The sequence below is a fragment of the Cnephaeus nilssonii genome (genome assembly GCF_951640355.1).
Source record: "Cnephaeus nilssonii genome assembly, chromosome: 12".
Classification (NCBI taxonomy): domain Eukaryota; kingdom Metazoa; phylum Chordata; class Mammalia; order Chiroptera; family Vespertilionidae; genus Cnephaeus; species Cnephaeus nilssonii.
This window is the reverse complement of record NC_137083.1, coordinates 78,393,954-78,417,526: the sequence shown is the minus strand read 5'-3', so window position 1 is coordinate 78,417,526 and position 23,573 is coordinate 78,393,954. Positions and strand designations below refer to the sequence as shown.

The following is a 23,573-nucleotide window of genomic DNA, read 5'->3' as shown; positions in this document are numbered from 1 at the left end:
CCGCAGGAAGACACAAGCTCCCGACTGCTCTGAACTCCAGTTCCGGGTGAGACTCTGGGGACCCAGACTCATACGGGGAGAAACTAGACTATCTGGCAGCGGGCAGAACTCGAGGGCGGCTTTCTCTCAGAGGTGCTTGCAGCAACTACCAAGGGACACTGAGACCTGGGGGCCTCTTAGGACAGGGCTGATGGGAAGTCATTGCTGTTTGCTCTGCCCTGAGACTCTGCCCCATCCAAGCTGTACTTAGAGGCTTTTGCATATGAATGGCCTGGTCCTTTGAAATCTAAACTTATCTAACAAACTGCAGCTGAGTCAGAGAGATCCAGAACATCCAAAAGAAGGCCCAAGGCCCCACAGCAGCTTGCATTGCTTCACAGCTGGGCCTCATCTGGGCACCTCCAAAACCCAAACAAAGAAGAGGAATCTTCAGATCTCACCATAGCTCCTGCTGGGAGGCCTCAGGCAGAGGCTAAATTAGCACCTCCTTGGAGATCCAAGAGCCCAGGGGTCAGAGTAGGATCATCCAGATTACAACTCCTCAGATCCATAAGGGACACACACTCATGGGGCAGACTCAATGTGCACCAAAGCACCACTGAAGCAAGTCTTGCCCCATAAGAGTGTCTCCAGCACAGAAGTTCTCCCATCGTAGACACAGCTGATCCTCACAACCAATTGGCCTGGAGATCAATTCCTCCCAGTGATACCAACAACAATCAAGGCTTAACTACAACAAGACTGTGCACACAGCCCACAAAGAGGTGCACCAAGAGTGTCCACCTCAGGTAACTGGAGAGGCTGAGCCACTGGGCCCTATAGGACACCTAGCACACAAAGCCACTCTATCAACTCAGGGAAGCAGCCAAAATGCGGAGACAAAGAAACAGGTCACAAATGAAAGAAATGGAGGAAAGCAAACTACTGGATATAGAGTTCAAAACCACAGTTATAAGGTTTTTCAAGAATTTTCTAGAAAAGGCCGATAAATTTAGTGAGACCCTCGAGGATATGAAAAAGGACCAACTAGAAATTAAGCATACACTGACTGAAATAAAAAATAACATACAGAGATCCAACAGCAGACTAGAGGATTGCAAGAATAAAGTCAAAGATTTGAAATACAAAGAAGCAAAAAACACTCAACCGGAAAAGCAAAAAAAAAAAGGATTCCAAAAATATGAAGATAGTGTAAGGAGCCTCTGGGACAACTTCAAGCGTACCAACATCCGAATTATGGGAGTGCCAGAAGAAGAGAGAGAGCAAGATACTGAAAACCTATTTGAAGAAATAATGACAGAAAAATTCCCCCACCTGGTGAAAGAAATAGACATACAAGTTCAGGAAGCACAGAGAATCCCAAACAAAAGGAATCCAAAGAGGACCACACCAAGACACATCATAATTAAAATGCCACGAGCAAAAGACAAAGAGAGAATATTAAAAGCAGCAAGAGAAAAACAGTTAGTTACCTACAAGGGAGCATATGATTGTCAGCTAATTTCTCAACTATGCAGGCCAGAAGGGAGTGGCAAGAAATATTCAAAGTGATGAATAGCAAGAACCTACAACCAAGATTACTCTACCCAGCAAAGCTATCATTCATAATTGAAGGTCAGATAAAGAGCTTCACAGATAAGAAAAAGCTAAAGGAGTTCATCACCGCCAAACCAGTATTATATGAAATGCTGAAAGGTATTCTTTAAGAAGAGGAAGAAGAAGAAAAATGTAAAGATAAAAATTATGAACAACAAATACATATCTATCACCAAGTGAATCTAAAAATCAAGTGAATTAAAAATCTGAGGAACAGAATAATCTGGTGAATATAATAGAATCAGGGGCATAGAATGGGAGTGGATTTATCATTCTCATGGGGAAAGGGGTGTGAAGGGTGCGGGAAGAGACTGGACAAAAATCGTACACCTATGGATGAGGACAGTGGGGGGGAGGTAAGGGCAGAGGGTGGGGTGGGAACTGGGTGGAGGGGAGATATGGGGGGAAAAAGGAGAAACAATTGTAATAATCTGAACAATAAAGATTTATTAAATTTTTTTAAAAAGAATAATAAGCCTGCTTTTTGCTATTCAGCAGTATGATGTGAATTTTTCCACGTCAATAAGTATGGGTATACATCACATATTTAAAGCTGCAAAAGAAAAAAACACAACAATAAATAAAAATTATCTGGGCCTTTTGTCAAAACAAACAAAAAACAGCCCACATCACCCTTTGTTATGGACTGAACTATGTCCCCAAAAATTCACATGTTGAACCCTCAAACCCAAGTGTGACTGTATTTGGAGATGGGGTCTCTAGGGAAGTAAGTAAGGTTAACTGAAGTCACAGGATGGGCCCCTAATTGAACCGGATAATGTCTATTAGAAAAGGAAGACACCAGGCAGCTCTCTCCCACGTGAACAGAGGAAAGATGACGTGATGCCACAGAGGGAAGGCGGCCACCTACAAGACAGGAAGACAGGCTTCCAGTAGCCAACCCTCACGGCACCTTGGTCTTGGGCCTTAAGCCTTCAGAGTTGAGAAAACAAGCGTGTGTGTTTAAGCCACGAGCTGGTGGTACGTTGTTATGGCAGTTCCAGCAGACACCTTAAAGTGGGAAAAGCACACCAGCCTTGGCCATTAGCATACCTACATTTACCACCGAGACATGAGGGGCTCACTCAGTCTATATAGCAGGAAGCTATGACCCAGGAATTCTGCATCTGACCACATTGTCAATCAAGTATGTTGCAAAAACAAGTCTCTTTACACACTGGAGAACTTGGAGAAGTGGTTCCCATGAGCCCTGCATGAAGGAACTGTTAGAAGATCAACTTGAACCAAACAAGACGAGTGCAGAAGTATAGAAAAAAGTCTGACGATGTGCATGCAATCCAGTTAAGGTGTAAGATTTTTCTTTTCTGGGAATCACAGTTAAAGGACAGAATGCAAATGTCGTCAATTTAAACAGCAATAATATCCAATTGAGAGATGTAAACAGAAAAGAGGGAATATAAAGACACTGATATCCTCTTATGATGGAACCAAAGGTCCTGCTTTAACCTGATGAAGTATCAGGGGCACCAACATACAGAAAGTCATCAATGTTAGTATTAGAGTAAGTTCAGTGACAAATCAATCACAAGCAGGTGGCAGAGGCAAGGACGAGGGACGAAACTGTGAGTATGAGCCAGCCTGGTCACTGGTCACAGCAGGAGGTAATCACTCCTAAACAAACACAGGTCAATGTATTACTTGAAATTTGAATTACATTTAAAACCAAATTATTAGAGTTATGTATATATGCAAACAAGTTCTTTGACTGATCTCTCCCCATCCCCACCTTCCCTCTGAGATTCGTCTGGAGTAGGGGGGTGGGGCGGGACATGGGGGCAGGCTAGAAGGGTTTAATGGGGGGGGAAGGGAAATGGGACATATGTTATACTTTCAATAATAAAGATTTTTTTTAAACACAAGTTATTAGAAAGAATACACACTCAATGCAAAACAAAGAGAAAACCAAGCCTGAGTGTTAAAAAATTAATACATAAATAAAATGCACTAAAAACAGAAAGCGTAACATAAAGCAAGTGGCTAAACTAAGAGCAGCCGTAGCTGCCACAGCAGCACGAGGACCAAGGGGTTGATTGGGGTCAGAAGACAGTGATCTCCTCTCTCCACCTCGGTGAGCTGGAAAGATGAGAAAAGTCTAAGTACAGAGCACCAGGCGCGAGTAATGAGTGCAATGAAAGTGAGCTGTTCATACCAAAATCACCGTGAAGACCAGTGAGAACCTCTCCCACCACAGAGGAAGTCTCTCAGCGAAGACCATGAAACAAAATCAAATCACAACAGGCCAGAGACCCACCTAAACAAGGTGCCCCAGAGAGGTCAAAGTCAGTACCTTCGGTCAGTGGGACAAGATCAGAAATTATCTAAAGCCCATCATGAGGAACTGATTACATAAATTATGCCACTTCCATAAAACATAACATTTCATTTGCAGCAATGAAAAGGGTGATCCCCACATATGCTAATATGAAACAAGCTCTGTGATAAAACGTTACACAAGAAGAAGATGTCTCCATACATTCTTTTTATAAGTTATTTTTAACTGATCTGAGAGAGACATTGATGTGAGAAACACTGATCAGCTGCTCCCTCCCACCCTCCCACCGCACCTTGATTGAACCCGAAACCTAGGTACGTGCCCTGACCGAGAATCGAACCACCAGTGACCTTTCAGTGCACGGATGACGCCCCACCAACTGAGCCACACGGCCAGGGCTACTACATACATTCTTAAATATTATTTTCGTTGACAATTTTTAATTAAAACTTTTTATAAATATAAGGTGGCAGGGGAGGGGCATTGTTGAGTAAGTACACAGTTTCAGTTTGCACAGTGGAAAATTTCTAGACATCTCTTCCACAACAATGTAAATACAGTTAACATGACTGGACTTAAAAATGGTAGGAAGGAAAATTTCATATTACGCTTTTTATCATGATTTTTTACTTATTTTAAATAAAAAGTCAAGGTGTTCAATAGTAAGTGTATTTTGTTATCACTTGTATAAAACAAAAGTTTATGCGAAATCCATGTGCCTGCACACAATTATCTCTGCGAAGACCAGCCATGAACTGGTTAAGGGCTGGAAGCTTTCCTAGAAGGCGTATCCATCAGCTTTTGCTTCTTACTGGCCAGAACTTAGTCCTTTCGCCATCCCTGTCCACAGGGAGTTCAGGGACATGCTCATCTTCTGGCCTGTCGCCACCTCCTATGACTGATCAGTGGTCAGTCAGGAAGGCAGATGGGAGAATGGATGGGGGTAGGCAATGGGTAGGAGGCGTCCGAGCTGGGAACCCTTCTGCATCCTACTCTGCGTGCTCATCTCAGCTGGCTGTCACCCAGCCGGGTGCTTTCGTTTAGAATCTGTGTGTGACTGAAGCAAAGCTCTCAGTGCCCCACGGAAGATTTAATCACTGAAATTAGAACCAACCTGTTCCCTGGATGGGCGAGAGAAAGCAGTCTTAAAACCTGGGGGAGAAATAATGAAGTCATACTCAAAAGCAGATTATAAATGAGGGATCTCAAAGTCACATTACTCACTTTAACGTGCCTCCTCAAGGGTTGAATTGATACCTGTGAAGTGCCCAGCACCTAGTTTGCACTACAAATGTTAGAAATTATTAGTTTAGGTTTCTTTCATTTAAATACATGTACTGGTCACAGTATGTCTCTTAAGGTACCTCCTACCAATCTGAAAAATGGGCCTAATAAGTACCTCCCTCAGGGTCACTGGGGGGATGAAATAAATAAGTTGATACATGTGACTTCTAGGCAGGTGGGGGGGACGGTTGCACAGCAAATGCTCAATAAAAGTCAGCTGCAACGATCAATAATGGGTCTCAGACCAGAAGAAATAACCTGCATGAACTAAAGAAATCTACAAAGTTTTTTCTCACCTTAAATAGGAATCCAAGCACTTTAACAAGTTACCTTTATAAGCAAAGCATTTCAACTGAGTAGAGGGGGAAAGTGGCAAGAGGGAAAGATGACAAAGGTATGAAAAGTGTAGGTAGGTCTTGGCCGGGTGGCTCAGTTGATTGGAGTGTCATCCTGCGCACCAAAAGGTTGAGGGTTCGATTCCTGGTCAGGGCACATACCTAGGTTGTGGGTTCAATCATACCTGTGGTCACATAGTATGGCAGGCACTACCCACTGCCTACCCCCATCCATTCTCCCATCTGCCTTCCTGACTGACCACTGATCAGTCATAGGAGGTGGCGACAGGCCAGAAGATGAGCATGTCCCTGAACTCCCTGTGGACAGGGATGGCTAAAGGACTAAGTTCTGGCCAGTAAGAAGCAAAAGCTGATGGATACGCCTTCTAGGAAAGTTCCTTAAAGGTCAAGGGCAGACTCAAGCAGCAGTCTCCTTTCTGCCCTTAACCCGCCCTTGCTTGGAACACAGGGGTGCTGGCAGGAGCTGCAGCAGCCACCTTGTGATGATGAGATCCTTGGAATGGAAGCCTCATGCTAATCTCAGCTTGCTGTCACCCAGCCAGGTGCTTGCAGGAGCACAAGGTCCCTAAAGACACCGGGAGTGCCAGACCAGCACTGGCCCCGACTACAAACTGAACAACAATAAAAGCCCCAACTGTTTAAACTACTATTCTTTATACTTCTATTACTTGCTACCAACACTCACTCTCTGTGGAGAATTTACATTAAAATCCATATACTTCCATTTAAGGAATGCTTACAATATAATTAGACTAACCTGCTTCTTGAATCAAATTCAGCATTATTAAGGGCATATCCTCATGGGTTCTGAGAACCATAATCATAAATCCATTTCTTCCTCAATCCTCCATTTCTTCTATGTTTACTACCAGTAATTGTTCCTTTAGGATACCAATTTAAATAAAACTTCCCTAAGCCACTATTTATGACAAGCTCTACATTGTAGGCATCGTGTTTTCAAACATATTAAAACATCACAGGAACGCAAGCTGCATAAACATTTTTATTCATAAGAATGGTAAAATAGCCCTAGCTGGTTTGGCTCAGTGGATAGAGCGTCAGCCTTCGGACTGAAGGGTCCCAGGTTCTATTCCGGCCAAGGGCACATGCCCGGGTTTCGGGTCAATCCCCAGTAGGGGGCATGCAAGAGGCAGCCAATCAATGATTCTCTCGAATCATGTTTCTATCTCCCTCTTCCTTCCTCTCTGAGATCAATAAAAATATATTTTTTTAAAAGAATAGTAAAATATCATCTGGTATTGATTCCAAAATGAATAATTAGTCACTGTCATAAAAACCAATCCATAGTTCTGGATTAAGCCAGCAAACTGTACACATGGATCTAATACTGCCCCACCCCAATCTCCTCTGTAACTGCAGCAAGGAAACCTTTTTAAAAACTATAGGCCTAAGGTGGGCGAGGGGGGAGGGCGAGCTAGAAGGGGTCAATGGGGGGAAAAGAGGGACATATGTAATACTTTCAACAATAAAGAATTTTTTAAAAAGGAGAAGTGCTTTGTAATTAGGAAAGCTTTATGAATATATGATATGATCACGCCCCACACGGTAGAAAAAAACAACAACTATAGCCCTGACTGGTTTGGCTCAGTGGATAGAGCATCGGCCTGCGGACTGAAGGGTCCCAGGTTCTATTCCGGTCAAGGGCATGTACCTTGGTTGCAGGCACATCCCCAGTAGGGATTGTGCAGGAGGCAGCTGATGGATGTTTCTAACTTTCTATCCCTCTCTCATTGATGTTTCTAACTCTCTATCCCTCTCCCTTCCTCTCTGTAAAAAATTAATAAAATATATTTAAAAAAAACAAAAACTATACATCCTTGCCCGACCGGCACGGCTCAGTGGTTGAGTGTCGGCCCATGAACCAGGAGGCCACAGTTGGATTCCCAGTCAGAGCACATGCCCGGGTTGCAGGCTCGATCCCCAGTGTGTGGTGTGTAGGAGGCAGCCGTTCAATGATTCTCTCTCATCACTAATGTTTCTCTCTCTCTCTCTCCCCTTCTCCCTTCCTCTCTGAAATCAATAAAAATGTATTTTTTAAAAAAACTATAAATCCTCAAGGAAGGGAGGACAGGGAGGAGATGACAACACACTGGAGGCTGGAACCCACGCGGCCACTAGGAACTAGCTGGGCAAACCCAAGAAGTAGCCTTGGCTCGGCTGGCGGCAACTAGACCGAGCAGGGCTGCACCCTCGAGAAGCAGGGAGGGACCATCCCTACAACAGGACACACCGCATGGAAGGTCCATTGTGATGTGCACCTGACTGGGCACAGGATGTGCCACATGACTAGCGGGACATTGGTCCTGGGTGCGTCTGGGGGTGCTGCTAGTGAGAGCTGTCCCCTCAGGAGGGCGGCATCATCCCACATCTACCAAGGACCGAATGGAACAAAAAGATGGAAGGAGGGTGATATTCCCTCTCTTTTGTCCTCTTTCTTGCTCAACTCATAGTCAACATTTCCAAATCTTTTCTGAAGTTAAAACTCAATTTCTGGATTGGGGCGGGGGGGGGGGGGGAGGGCAGGGGGCGGGGATTGGAGGGATTGAGCAAAACAAAAGAAAAAAAGAGAGAAGACATGGACAACAGTGTGGTGATTGGGGGGGAGGGGGAAGTGGGCATAGAGGGGATAAATGGTGATGGAAAAAAATAAAGAAAAATAAAACTCAATTTCTGCTCCCAGCCCCACAATCCTCTGAAACCCATATTCTGGTTTGGACACGGGGCAATTCGGTGGCAGAGTGGCTCCCATTTGCTCTGCTCAGGCCACACAACCCATGTGGGCCGCGTCCCGGGAACTGTGTGAACAATGTGGGCCCTGAGGAGCACCCCACCTGCTCCGGTGTCCGTCACGCAGTCAGAAAGGACACCTGTGGTGCTGAAGGACACAGAACTTAGAGCTCTTAGACTCGTGGAGAAGCCCTCATCTGATGCAGCAGTTTAGTAAACGTCTTCAATGAACTTCGGTGACTCGGCTGCAAATGTCTACACCGCTTTACTCCTGTCACTACTGCAGTAACCGATGATAAGGGCAGACGCCTGAGAGAAATGCACATCTCCACACTCCCTCAATCACACCACGCATTGAACCAACCTGCAGAATCCAAAACCCAACGTATATAACACAGTATTTTCTTATCTTTAATAAACTTGATTATTTTTTAACCTTCACCGCAGATGTTCATTTTTGGCAAATGGACTTCAGCATTTCCACATTCACACCAAACACTTCCAATTCTTTCCTGGAGAGTGATTTTAGCTTACTGGCCTACATATGCCAGCTAAATCCAAAAAAAATAAAAATAAAAATAGGAGACATTTCCTGTGGGCTGTGTCCTGTGCATCTGCTCCACAGGCCTCGTGGATGATGTCCCTCAGGTGGAGTAAGAGGGACAACTCCTGGCACAGTGAGCCGAGCAGACAGAAGGAAGCGGCTGGGCATGGTGCCCGCTCCTAAAATCCTGTCCAACAGGTAGCCATGTGATGCACTAGAGAAGGAAAAGTGCCAAACCTGACAGGTGGGAGTCTATGATTTGTTTTGGCTACAAAGACAAAGCCACTCAGACACTGTCACTTCCTGGCTCCATTTACTTTACAGGAACCACTGGAGGGACACGGGAGGGACACGGGAGGGACCACGGCAGTCATGGAAAGCACAGTGCTCAGCCTGGGCAGCTAAATGATGTAGGTTTTAACAGGCAGTTCACGTTACATGCAATGGCTCTCTACAGAGCATGAGTTTTGTACATGTAATTAATTTTAACTTGAAAAGAATATTTCATGGAAGAAAACACATAATATTGAGTATAACAATTAGAACAGAATCCATAATCAAGACATAATTCTTCTCATTTCTCTGTAATTGTTTATTTTGTTTGAATAAGATTAAGTGACATAATCAGGGCCATAACCCCACTCAATTTTATTTTGCAGTAAGACTTAAACCACGGCAAAATAACATCTTGCCTAGGTTTCCTCTGTTGTAAGAAGCAAAAAATCACAGCCACCCAGTTACTTCATGGGGCTATCTAAGTACACAGCTGTTTCCTACCCAACCAATACCTCCCTCCACCTCCCTGGCTGTTGGAGGCCTGTTGAGGTCCCTACCCTCCCGGGCCAGATGATCAGAGAGGGTCCCCTCCCAGCCCCAGTGAGAGAATCCTGATTACTCTAAACCTGTCAAGGTAATTCCATCCCCAGGGTGGAAGGGATGGTGGGCCAATCTGCTGGAAAGGTTTCTGGGAATCTAAAAGGTGAGCCTCTCTCTGAAAGCAGATACCAAGACACGGAAACCTGGCAGGCTGGGCCTGAGGGGAACCACACAGGAGGCCCAGCTGGCGCACTGGGCCGGCCCTCGCTTCTGTCACTGAGTGGCTAAGATGACCTGCCCTGGAACCACCCAACTCTAGGCTGCCTGTTTAATGAGATAATGAGCCCTTTCTGGCATTAGACAATTTTGCTGACCCTTCCATTATTTGCCCAAAAAAGCACCCTGATTCATACAAGTTGCTTTAGCAGAAATAAAGACTCCCCAGGGAAGACTATCTTGAGTTTAACCATTTGTACACCATAAACGTCTATAGACACAAGCAGTGGACCTTTTTTAATTAAATTCAAAATATCATGGTGTATGAGGATGGTTTCCATTTTGGACACATGGCGGTTAACTGGTTAAATGCAAGCACTTGGGAATTTACGGAGCTATAACCCTCTTAGTTCCAGTTACTCACCATTAAGAAGTAATGATCCTCAGGTTCTGCTCGAAGATATTTAAAAATCACATGTTCCATGAACCTTTCCATAAGATCCCAGTCTTCGATTATTCCGTGTCTTATTGGCCACTAACCCAAGAGAAACCAAGTATGTTAAGCCTCAGTTCACATCGGTGAGAGCAACTCTAACGACAAGGCCCGGGGAGACTGAACAACTACAGAATCAAGGTGCCCTTTGCATGAAGTGAATGTTAGTCCCATAGAGAAAAGACAGACACTTTAACAGAAAGACTGTTATGTAATTGTTTATACTCTAACTCTACCCATTTCTAAGAACAAAGAATGTCTTAACAATGGAGTGGCAGGTGCAAAGTGCAGCTAATCCACCATACCATTGACTGGGAGGTTTTGTTTTTTGCTTTTTTTAGAACAAACATCTACTTAAATAATTTTAATGTTTCTCTATAATTAATCAATCTGCAACTTTCCATATTTGACAAGTCCTTTAATCAACCTGTGATTTTCCATCTCAGCAGGACCTGCCTTCACATGCAAGCCTGAGTCCAGATTGTGTCCCTGGGCTCTGAAAATCCACCCGCTTCCCCACATCCAAACAGCAAAACCTCTTTACAAACATAAGGATAAAAACACATTTAACTCACAAGCACACTTTCTAGATAATCTGCCATTCTGCATGGTTTGTTCTGCAGCTCATCCTGGCTACTCACTGAAGCCATTCCCGTCTGGGCTCACCTTGGTGGCGTATGTGGGTTTATCGATGGCTTCATCCCCAATGAAAAAGTCCAGGTCATCCACGCCCCTCAACACCTTCCTTTGTGCTTGGTCAACTACCTTTGCCGACTCTCTGACAGCAATACCTTAAAAAAAAAAAAAAGGAAAAATATTTCCATCACTATCCACATTTATCTCAATAATTAAGAAAGGGGTTCCAAATTTAGGGAGAGAACCAAGATGGTGTGGTAGGTAAACATTGGTACTTGTTGCCTCCCACAATCAAAATTACAACTAAAATACAGAACAACCATCATTCAGAACTACCTGAAATCTGGCTAGAGAAGTAAGGAAGAAAGCACACTGAGACTGGTAGGAGAGGCGGAGATGCAGAGCCGGTCTGGTCTGACTCCCCATTTTTTTTAATCGGGAGAGGTATCGTGGCTGCAGAGGCCTCCCATGAGGAGCAAGAGGTCCCAGCCCCATACCAGACCCCCCAGTCCAGGGTTCCAGAGCTGGGAAGAGAAATCCCCGTAACTTTAGGCTGTAAAAACCAGTGGGGATTATGGCTAAGGAGACACAGGTATTCCTATAAAGGCACACAGATTTACACAGTCCACTTTCTCTGAGCACTGGGCGGCGGCATTGAGGGAGCCAGGGAAATATGGGAAGGTACTAGACTCTCTGGCATTGGAGTAGGAACTCAGGGGGTGCCTTTCTCCCAGACAGGGGTGCTTGCAGGGGCACTGTCATTGTTCCTGTGCTGGTACCTCCCCCTTTCGCAGAGCTAACTGGCAACCATATCTGAGTTTCCATCAGCTTGGCTCATGCTGTTCGCCAGGCCCTGGTGATTCCCTGAGACCCCACCCCATCCAATTTGTAGCCCTACCCAAGATGCTTGCAGCGGCTTGTCGATATGAATGGGCTCTCCTGGCTCCGGCTTCAGACTTTCCTAAAATCCCTAAAACAAGCAGCAGCTGGTGTCAGCATGCCCCATACTACCAAAAAGGGGCCCAAGACGTCACACTAGCACCAGCCTGCCTTGCTTCACACCTGGACCTCACCTGGTCACTTCCAAGCCCAATACTAGTGGCAGCCATCTGCAGATCGTTCTGTAGCTCCTGCTGAGGGGCTCCAGGCAGTCACTGACTTTGCACCTCCCAGAGGCAGGGCACCCAGTGAACAGCTTCAGACCATACCAGATTACAACTCTACACATCCACAAGCAACACATTCAAGAGGCTGACTCAGTGAGCACCAAAGTCCCCACTGAAGCAAGTCCTTCTCCATAGGGGTGTCTCCTGCACAGCAGCTCTCCCACTATAATCGCAGCTGGTCCTCACAGCCAATTGGCCTGGAGTTCAATTCCTCCCAATGACACCAACAGCAATGAAGGGTCAACTAAAATAAGCCTGTGCACACAGTCCACACAGGGGCGCACCTAGAGTGCCCAGCTCAGGTGACTGGGAGGCTGAGCCACAGGGCCCTCCAGGACACCTACTACACAAGTCCACTCTATCAATTCCAGAAGACATAGCAGCTCTACACAATACATAGAAATAAACACAGGGAAGCAGCCAAAATGCAGAGACAAAGAAACATGTCACAAATTAAAAAACAGAAGAAATCTCAAAAAAGAACTAAATGAAATGGAAGCAAGCAAACTACTAGATACAGAGTTTAAAACCATGGTTATAAGGTTACTCAAGAATCTTAATTGCAACTAAGATTGAGAACTTTCTTGAGACTGTCAAGAACCTTAGTGAGAACATCAAAGACATGAAAAGGGACCAGTAAGAAATTAAGCATACACTACTTGAAATAAGAAATAATTTACAGAGGAGAAACCAAGATGGCGGCATAGGTAAACACCTAAACTGCTGCCTCGCACAACAATATCAAAACTACAACTAAAAGACAAAACGAACACCATCCAGAACCACAGGAAAGCTGGCTGAGTGGAAATTCTACAACTAGAAGGAAAGAGGAAAGCACATTGAGACTCAGAGGAGCTGCAAAAGGCTGAGGTAGGCAGACGCGCGCGTGCGAAGAGGACGGGCGGCTGACTGCACGGGCAGCTGAGTGCGCGGCTGGCTTTTTAAAGCGGGAGGGAGACGGAAGCTCCCGACTGTGCTGAACTCCAGTGCCGGGCAAGACTCTGGGAAACCAAACTCATTCGGGGGGGGAATCTGGACTGTCAGGAAAAGAGAAAGCACACGGAGACTCAGGGGAGCTGTGGAAGGCAGAGGTCCGGAGGCACGCGTGCACGGAGAGGATTGACTGCTGAGTGCACGGGCGGCTGAGTGCGCGGCTGGCTTTCTAAAGCGGGAGGGAGACAGAAGCTCCCAACTGAGCTGAACTCCAGTTCTGGGCGAGTTTCTGGGAAACCAGACTCATTCGGGGAGAAACTGGACTGTCTGGCAGTGGGTGAAACTCGAGGGCGGCTTTCTCTCAGAGGTGCTTGCAGCGATTACCGAGGGACACTGAGACCTAGGGGCCTTATAGGGCAGGGATGATGGGAAGCCATTGCTGTCTGCTCTGTCCTGAGACTCCGCCCCATCTAAGCTGAGCACAGAGGCTTTTGCAAGTCTTCTCCCATAAGGGTGTCTCCAGCACAGAAATTCTCCTAGCGTAGACACAGCTGATCCTCACAACCAATTGGCCTGGAGGTCAGTTCCTCCCAGTGATAGCAACAACAATCAAGACTTAACTACAACAAAGCTGTGCACACAGTCCACAAAGGGGTGCACCAAAAGTGTCCACCTCGGGTAACTGGGGGAGGCTGAGCCACTGGGCCCTATAGGACACCTAGCTACTCTACCAACTCAAGGAAGCAGTGAAAATGCGGAGACAAAGAAACAGATCACAAATGAAAGAAATGGAGGAAAGCAAACGATTGGATATAGAGTTCAAAACCACGGTTATAAGGTTTTTCAAGAATTTTCTAGAAAAGGCCGATAAATTTAGCCAGACCCTCGAGGATATGAAAAAGGACCAACTAGAAATTAAACATACACTGACTGAAATAAAAAATATTATACAGGGACATAACAGCAGACTAGAGGATCACAAGAATCAAGTCAAAGATTTGAAATACAAAAAAGCAAAAAACACTCAACCGGAAAAGCAAAAAAAAAAAAAAGAATCCAAAAATTTGAAGATAGTGTAAGGAGCCTCTGGGACAACCTCAAGCGTACCAACATCCGAATTATGGGCGTGCCAGAAGAAGAGAGAGAGCAAGATACTGAAAACCTATTTGAAGAAATAATGACAGAAAACTTCCCCCACCTGGTGAAAGAAATAGACTTACAAGTCCAGGAAGCGCACAGAACCCCAAACAAAAGGAACCCAAAGAGGACCACACCAAGACACGTCATAATTAAAATGCCAAGAGCAAAAGACAAAGAGAGAATATTAAAAGCAGCAAGAGAAAAACAGTTAGTTACCTACAAGGGAGCACCCATACGATTGTCAGCTGATTTCTCAACAGAAACTATGCAGGCCAGACGGGAGTGACAAGAAATATTCAACGTGATGAATAGCAAGAACCTACAACCAAGATTACTCTACCCAGCCAAGCTGACATTCAGAATTGAAGGGCAGATAAAGAGCTTCACAGATAAGAAAAAGCTAAAGGAGTTCATCACCGCCAAACCAGTATTCTATGAAATGCTGAAAGGTATTCTTTAAGAAGAGGAAAAAGAAGAAAAAGGTAAAGATAAAAATTATGAACAACAAATACATGTCTATCAACAAGTGAATCTAAAAATCAAGTGAATAAAAAATCTGATGAACAGAATAATCTGGTGAATATAATAGAATCAGGGGCATAGAAAGGGAGTGGACTGACAATTCTTGGAGGGAAAGGGATGTGGGGGGTGCGGGAAGAGACTGGACAAAAATGGTACACCTATGGATGAGGACAGTGCGGGGAGGTAAGGGCAGAGGGTGGAGTGGGAACCGGGTGGAGGGGAGCTATGAGGGGGGAAAAGAGGAACAATTGTAATAATCTGAACAATAAAGATTTATTAAATTTAACAAAATAGCATAACAGCAACTCAAATTAGGCGTTTCCCTCTAAAGAGAGCAATGTAAAAAGAGGCTATCATTCAGAATTGAAGGTCAGATAAAGAGCTTCACAGACAAGAAAAAGCTAAAGGAGTTCATCATCACCAAACCTGTATTACATGAAATGTTAAAGGGTAGTCTTAAAGAAGAGAAAGAGAAGGAGGATGGGAAGGGCGAGGGGGTAGAGAATGGGAGGAAGAGGAGGAAGAAGAAGAGGAGGAGGAGGAAGAGAAGGAGAAGGAGGAGGAAGAGGAGGAGGAGGAGGGAGAAGAGAAGGAGGAAGAAAAAAATACGTATAATAAAATGGCAATAAATACATATCTATCAACAACTGAACCTAAAAATCAAAATAAACGAACAAGGAATCTAATGAACAAAATCAACTGATGAATAAATAGAACCAGAGGCATGGAAACATGGAACAGACTGATGAATCTCAGAGGGAAGGGGGCAGAAGAGATTAACTAAAGATCTTATATTCATACTAGAGGCCCGGTGCACAAAATTCATGCACAGCGGTGGGAGGGGTGTCCCTCAGCCCGGCCTGCACCCTCTCCAATCTGGGACACCCCTTGGGGGATGTCTGACTGCCGGTTTAGGCCTGATCCCGCACCAGCAGTCAGACATCCCTCTCACAATCTGGGAATGCTGGCTCCTAACCGCTTGCATGACTGCCTGCCTGATTGCCCCTAACTGCTTCTGCCTGCCAGCCTGATCGCCCCCTAATGGCTCCCCTGCTGGCCTGATTGATGCCTAACCACTCCCCTGCCAGCCTGGTTGCCCTCAACTGCCCTCACCTGCCGGCCATCCTGTGGCAGCCATCTTGTGGTGGCCATCTTGTGATGATGTGAGGGCGGCCATCTTGTGGCAGCCATCTGCGATGGCCATCTTGTGATGACGTGAGGGCATCACGCGAGGGCACAAAGACCACCTAGGCTTTTATTAGTATAGATATGCATTACCTATGGGCACAGGCAATAGGGTGGTAAAGACCTGGGGGGTGGCAGGAACCAGGTGAAGGGGGGCAAAAGGGGGATAAAGGGGAGACATCTGTAATACTCTCAACAATAAAGATTTTTTTAAATAAAAAAAATTTAAAAACATAAATAATTAAGAAAGAGTAGTAGAATCCCTACGTATATGCAAGTAAATATTTCATGTTAGGGATTTAGGGAGGCTAGAGGGTTTCCCAAAAAAGACACTACCAAAGAGCATGTAAAGCACTACAGGACCAGTTCTATGTTCTGGCATTGTTTTCGGTAGGGCAGAGGGAACTTAGCTGCTCTGCTTTTAGTGCTGACAAAAGCTACACTACTCCATTTCTCAGTTCCATCTGAAAAAAAAATCCCACAAGACAGTGAAATGCTCCTAAAGTATGTATCAATATGTTCCAAATTTTTAAAATACAAGATAGAAGGAGACAAAATTAAAAACATAATTTTATGTTTTTAACAAGAGAGGAGAATTAACTGGAAAAAAAAAAAAAGCCTGTATGCTCTTTTTTGGTTTTGTTAATCCTCACCCAATGATATTTTTCCATTACTTTTTTTTTTTTTCAGAGAGAACAAAAGGGAGGGGGAGAGACAGAGAGAGAAACATCTATATGAGAGAGACACACATCGATTGGATGCCTCCCGTAAGCTCAGGCCTCAAGCTCGAGCCTTGGCATACGTCCTTGACCTGAATCAAATCCCAAATCCAGGCCCTTCAGTCCAGAGGCCGACGCTCTACCCACTGAGCCAAATTGGCCAGGGCAGCCAGTATGCTATTTCACATTTTAATAAAACTCTGCATCAGATAAACTCAAAATATTTTTTTGTCTTGTTACAGAAGAAAAAGAATTGACTTCCCATTAAAAGAAAAACTAGGAGGATACCGGCTAATATCTATCACAAAAAGTACAGTAATCAAACTGCACTATATGAAAATGTTAAAGGCTTTTGATATACTATTTTAATAAGAGCTTCGCCTTGCCCCGTAGGTTGGCTCTGTGTTTGAGTGTCAACCAATGAACCAGGAGGTCACAGTTTGATTCCCGGTCAGGGCACATGCCTGGGTTGCAGATTCGGTCCCTAGTAGGGGCCATGCAGGAGGCAGCGGATGAATGATCCTCTTTCATCACTGATGTTTCTCTCTCACTCTCCCCCTCTCCCTTCCTCTCTCTAAAATCAATTTTAAAAAATTTTAAAGAGCTTAGCCTTGATATTTGGGAATACACTTAGTAGTAAATAATTATATCAAACTTCCCTCCAGAACTTAACATCTAATGAAATGTGAAAATCTTCGCAAAGATTCAATTTTCCACTCAGATTCTTAATCCCTGGTTACACTCTGAGGTAGAAGTTCTAGCCAGTGCAACAAGACCAAGGGAAAAAATAAAGTACTGGGGCTGGAAGAGACAAAATATCTATTATTTGCAGTTAATACAATATTCTGCACAGAAAACTAATAGAATCTGTGGGATATTGGAACAAACCAGACAGGTCAGAAAGGTTACTGGATTCAAAAACAACTTAAAAATCTCAGCAGCATTCCTCCTATGTGCTGGCAATAACTAACTAGAAAATTTAATTCTAACAAAATTCACAAAAACAGAAAGATACCTTACTAGTATTCAAAAATGCAAACTTATAAAATGAGACATCATCACTTTACATTCATTAGACTGGCAAAAATTTAAGTCCAACGGTATCAACTGTTGTCAAGGATGTGTAAAAACATACACTCGTCCACTGCCAATGGGAGTTTAGGTCAGTACAGCCCTCAGAAGAGCGATCTGACAGTACCTGACGTGGTGGAATAGGGCACACCTGGATGGTGAAACCACCCATTTCTCATTGTTTTCTCTTGGGAAACTAGCACACATGAATAAAGACGTATTTACTGCACCATTTTGTACAACAGAGAAAACTGGGAAATGCCTAAGTGAAAAAGCAAACTGTTGTAGATGCACGTGTTAGAATGCCAGCCTAGGTCCGTGTGCACCAACAATGATATACACCTTAGAATCAAAACTTTGAGGGGTTTTCAAAAGAGCAATACCGAAAGTTACTCGCAGTATGATACCATTTTGGAAATGTTTAGACTCACAAAACAATGCTACAGCCAAAACCGGTTTGGCTCAGTGGATAGAGCGTCGGCCTGCGGACTGAAGGGTCCCAGGTTCGATTCCGGTCAAGGGCATGTACATTGGTTGCGGGCACATCCCCGGTGGGAGGTGTGCAGGAGGCAGCTGGTCAATGTTTCTCTCTCATTGATGTTTCTAGCTCTCTATCCCTCTCCCTTCCTCTCTGTAAAAAATCAATAAAATATATTTAAAAAAAAAAAAAAACAATGCTACATTGTTCATGGACCCTGTGTCTGTCACCTAAGGACCACATCTGAACTGGCTACAGGAAACAGCCACCAGCGGAGGGACAGCAGGGACGGGGAAGGACAGGTGAACAAGTGGAGGCCGGCCCTCACACTGACGCATGCTTGTATCCAGGTGTTCACATTTATTCGTTCTGGGTGCTGGTTACATGGGTGGGGGTTTTTTGGTCAAAATAAAGACTTTAAAGACCTCTAATCTTTTAAAAAGAAAACCATCTCTGGACTCAGCCTCTGTCTCGAGTCCAGGCTTCCCACAGAGCACCTCACCTTTCCCTGTGCCTGCTGGACCTTTACACCCCAACTCTCCAGACACCAAATGTCCGAGCCGCACTTTCTTTCTCCCGCCCCGCCCTGCCACACACACCCATCCACGTGTCAGTGATTCCCAATATTCTCCGACAACTTAAGTTCTGCACAGAGGCTCAGCAAGTCAGACCTCGCAGAGCCAATTTGAAAATTCCTGGTACACAAATTAAAATTCCTTCAGAAGGCGGTTCGAAGTCCTTCATCACCTGAGCCCTCTCTGTGGTTCCACATCTGCCATAGTCCGCTCGGAGTTGTGATTTCCGAAACTATCGGAGTGCTGCCATCCCCCATACACCAGTGCCTCGCCTGTGCGCACCCCTGATCAGAAGCCTGGTCCCAGCACTTTCCACACACCTGCACACCCACTCCACCCTTCTCTCTGCGTGCGCTTCAGCACATGGTCTTGGCCTTGGCCTGTGAGTGGAGCCTCTGGAGGCAGAAGAACGGTTCAGCTCCAGCACTAACACAGCAGTGGGCCACGCCCACGTAAGCAAGGCCTCTACCTGCCCCAGCACCTTCACTGTCCCAACACCTACCTGCCTCCTATGCTGCTCTCTCTGGCAACAGTTCAGCCAACAGGAGAGCTCTTCTTCCACTCCCGTCCTTGACGTTTCAGTCTCTCTCCAGCTTCTGCCACTGCCAACGTCCTGCGGCACCAATCTGAGTCCCCACCTCCTGACAGTGAACAATATCCCGCTAACTACCGGATTCAGTTCCCCTCCCCTCCAATGATGACAGCTTACATGGCGCCCACAACAAAACACTGCACTTGGTTTAAAGGCCAAAGCTTTAGCACTGGCTGGTTTGGCTCAGTGGATAGAGCGTCAGCCTGCAGACTAAAGGGTCCCAGGTTCCATTCCCAACAAGGGCACGTGCCCAGGTTGTGGGCTCAATCCCCAGTAGAGGGCGTGCAGGAGGCAGCCAATCAATGATTCTCTCTCATCATTGATGTTTTTATCTTTCTCCCTCTCCCTTCCTCTCTGAAATCAATTTTTTAAAAAAATACGTTATAAAAAAATAAAATAAAGTCCAAAGCTTTAAAGCACAGGTGTGAGGTCAGCCTTTCAGAGCTGCTGTTCTTACCAAGGTTTAAATCTAATCTACTCTGAAAAGCCAAAAAGGCTAATTTATCAATCTGGCATGACATGGTCAAGTTCTGAGGCATTCACAGTAACAAAATTCACAAAAGATTGATGTATCCTGCACAATGCCAATTGCTATGACTGAACTGGTCCCCTCAAATGCTATATGCTGAAGCCCTGACCCCCAATGTGACAGCATTCGAAGATGAAGCCTATAAGGAGGTAACACAGTCACATGAGATCATGAGGTTGGGGCCCTGATCCAATAGGACCAGTGTCCTTATAAGAAGAGGAAGAGCCCAGCCGGTGTGGCTAAGTGACTGATCTTTGACCTATGAACCAGGAGGTCAGGGTTCGATTCCCGCTCAGGGCACATGCCTGGGTTGCAGGCTCAGTCCCCAGTAGGAGGCATGCAGAAGGCAGCTGAATGATGATTCTCTCTCATCATTGATGTTTCTACCTCTCTCTCCCTCTCCCTTCCTCTCTGAAATCAATACAAATATTTTTTAAAAGAAGAAGAGAGCCCTGGCCAGTGTGGCTCAGTTGGTTGGTGTGTCAACCCCACACTGAAAAGTCACAGATACAATTCCCAGTCAGGGTTCATACCCAGGTGCTGCTTCAATCCCCAGTCAGGGCAATCAATGTTCACTCTCACATCGATTTTTCTCTCTCTCTCCCCCTAGCCCTCTTTCTCTCTCTAACTACAATAAAAGCATGTCCTAAGTGCTGGCGAGGATGTGGTGAGAAGAGAACCCTAGTGCACTGCTGGTGGGAATGCAGCCTGGTGCAGCCATTATGGAAAACAGTATGGAGTTTCCTCAAAAAATTAAATATTGAACTGCCACTTGATCCAGTGATCCCACTTCTAGGAATATATCCTAAGAAACCTGAAATGCCAATCAGAAAGAATATATTCACCCCTATGTTCATAGCAGCACAATTTACAATAGCTAATATCTGGAAACAGCCCAAGTGCCCATCAGTAGACGAGTGGATAAAAAAGCTATGGTATCATGGAATACTCTGCAGGGGTAAAAAGAAGGCTCTCTTACCCTTTGAGACAGCATGGAGGGACCCAGAGAGTATTACGCTGAATGAATAAGCCAGTCAGAGAAAGACAAGTATCACCTGATCTCACTCACATGTGGAATCTAATGAACAAAATGCACTGATGAATGGAGTGGATCCAGAGGCATGGAAGCATGGAACAGAGTGAGGAATCTTGGAGGGAAGGTGGGGGAGGGTGGGTGGGTGGGAGGTGATCAACCAAAGAACTTGTATACATATATGAATAACCCATGGACACAGACAATAGGGTGCAGAAGGCCTGGGTGGGAGGCGGGGGTGGAAGGGCAGACTGGAGGGGAGAAAAGGGGACACACGTAATATTTTCAACAATAAAGATTTAAATAAATAAAAATAATAATGATTAAAAATAAAAAATAAAAGCATGTCCTCGGATGAGGATTAAAAAAAAAAAAAGAGGAAGAGACACCAGAGCTCTGTCGGCCATGGAGAGAGAAAAGGTCAGGCAAGAACACAACGAGAAGACACCTCACCAGAAACCATCCCTGATGGCACCTGACCTTGGACTTGGAGACCCCATTCTGTGATACAAACTATACATCAAATTATGGATTTAAAATGAGAGCACAGCAGACCAATCACGCCTATTGTCCAGGGCATGCCGTCATGGAATGGGGTGAAGAAAATGCTCTCAAGGGCTCTGGAGTATGCTTTCTAGTGATGTGAATACCCATGTCCACCAGAACGTCTTTGGTCTTCCCTTGAGTAAACACTCAGCCCGCTCCTTCTCCCGCCTCCCCGGCTGTCCATGCCCCACACGGCTCAGGAGAGCCTGTCATCACCATGTCACCGGCCCCAGAGCAGCTCGGATTCTAAGGCCACAACTTAACATGCCAGAGCCACATTTAGGAGGTGGAGTTTCACTTAACTGATAAACCTCACTCTTGTTTTGTTTTTTTTTTAACCTATTTTTATTGATTTCAGAGAGTGCTGGGGAGCATAAGACATTTTGGGGGCTAGCAATCTGAATTAGTCCCACTAACCTGCTTTCTACTGCACTCTCTTGCTAGCGGATAATTAACTCCATTTGTGAAAGAATGTAGGAGGCTAGCAGGGACTCTGTACCTAAGTTAATCAATGTCTAATGCACATTCCTGTTAGCCTATTGTCTAGTCACTGCCCCTTCCTTAATTTCTGGTCCTGCAAGAGCTATTTACCTAAATACTTCCATCCTACAAGGATGTAACAGCTTAGCTAGAGGGAGGTCACCGGCGCCCTCCAGGATGGACATTAGATACAGTCAGTTAACCATCTAATTGATTCTCGAGGGGGAGAGGGGCGGTGAGAGTCCACCACGGAAGAAACAAAGAAACTCAGGAATATAGAGAGAGGAAATCTCACTGTCCAGGTTGTTCAGGATCTCGATCTCAGGGCCCCTGAACCAGCAGCGCTGCTTTGAATAAAGGCTTTCCTGAACCTCAGAGTCCAACTGTCTCTTCCGTGCCAATTCCATAAATTCAATATTCCATAACAAGAGGAAGGGTGAGGGAGAGAGGTAGGAACATCAACGATGAGAGAGAACCACAGATCGGCCGCCTCCTGCACACCCCTCACTGGGGATGGAGCCCGCAGCCCGAGCATGTGCCCTAACGGGAATCGAACCATGACCTACTGGTTCATAGGTTGGCGCTCAACCACTGAGCCACACCAGCTGGGCTACACGTCACTCTTTGGTAAACTATCTCCAGAATTTAAATCGTTTCGGAGACTAATTCTACCCTCTCAACAACCAACCTAACCCTGGAGCTCCCATGGGAAACAGAGGGGGTGGGAGGCACTGCTACCAAGCTGTGAGAGCATGCCTCTTTGTAGTCTACCATTCTCTACTGACTAAAATGTAAACAAAAGAAGAACACTTCTGCACACAGTAAAACAGTCATCAGGCCTCTCATTTCAAAAAAAAAGTCTTTCAATAGAGTGAACAGTGGCTAAGTTAATAAAACTGCGCTGACTTAAAAATTACAAATTAGTCTTAAAGAGACACATACACGTCTAAATAATTCAGACATTTAGAATTGCACGGCGCCTACCAACCAATCTGGCTGAAACTTCAATGACAGTGACAAAGGACTGTCAGAAAGTTGGGGGTGTCCTGGCCGGTTTGGCTCAGTGGATGGAGCATCGGCCTGCAGACTGAGGGGTCCCGGGTTCGATTCCGGTCAAGGGCATGTGCCTTCATTGAGGGCACATCCCCAGTCGGGGGTGTGCAGGAGGCAGCTGATCGATGTTTCTCTCTCATCGATGTTTCTAACTCTCTATCCCTCTCCCTTCCTCTCTGTAAAAAAAATCAATGAAATATATATTAAAAAAAGAAGAAAGTTGGGGGTCGGGGAGGGACGGGGGGGTGTTAGGTCACAGCTGCAGCCAATAGCAATATTCAGGAACTAGGTGTCAAAATAAATAACCCTCCCCGGAACCAGGACAAACTTCTACATGAAGATGGCGGGTATACCTTGAAAAGCAGAATTAGAATGCTTAGAACAATTCTGAGAAACAATCCGTCATAAACGCGAGGGAGGAGCTTTACTTACATGAAGGAACAATGAACTGGGGCTCAGTGTTGCCTGCGTAGCCAAGCTTGGTATACCTAAAAGCACAAAGTCATCGACACGTTTAGAGAACGACACTCTCCTCTACATCCCTTTTACTATAAGCTCTCCAAGTCCTA

The 23,573-nt window shown here is 45.2% G+C and overlaps 1 protein-coding gene across 5 annotated transcripts in view; it reads right to left on the bottom strand.

The window, feature by feature from the left end:
• ACTR3B (actin related protein 3B) overlaps positions 1–23,573 on the bottom strand; it is a 61,368-nt gene that overhangs the window by 23,092 nt on the left and 14,703 nt on the right. For 4 of the 5 annotated variants that reach the window (XM_079785735.1, XM_079785736.1, XM_079785737.1 and 1 more), the window contains exons 2-4: positions 23,437–23,492; positions 11,013–11,137; positions 10,278–10,388 (exon numbers count right to left, since the gene is read on the bottom strand). In XM_079785735.1, coding sequence (XP_079641861.1) covers positions 10,278–10,388; positions 11,013–11,137; positions 23,437–23,492 — 292 coding nt within the window. The remainder of the gene's footprint in view (positions 1–10,277; positions 10,389–11,012; positions 11,138–23,436; positions 23,493–23,573) is intronic. The other variant, XM_079785739.1, reaches the window with a different exon arrangement.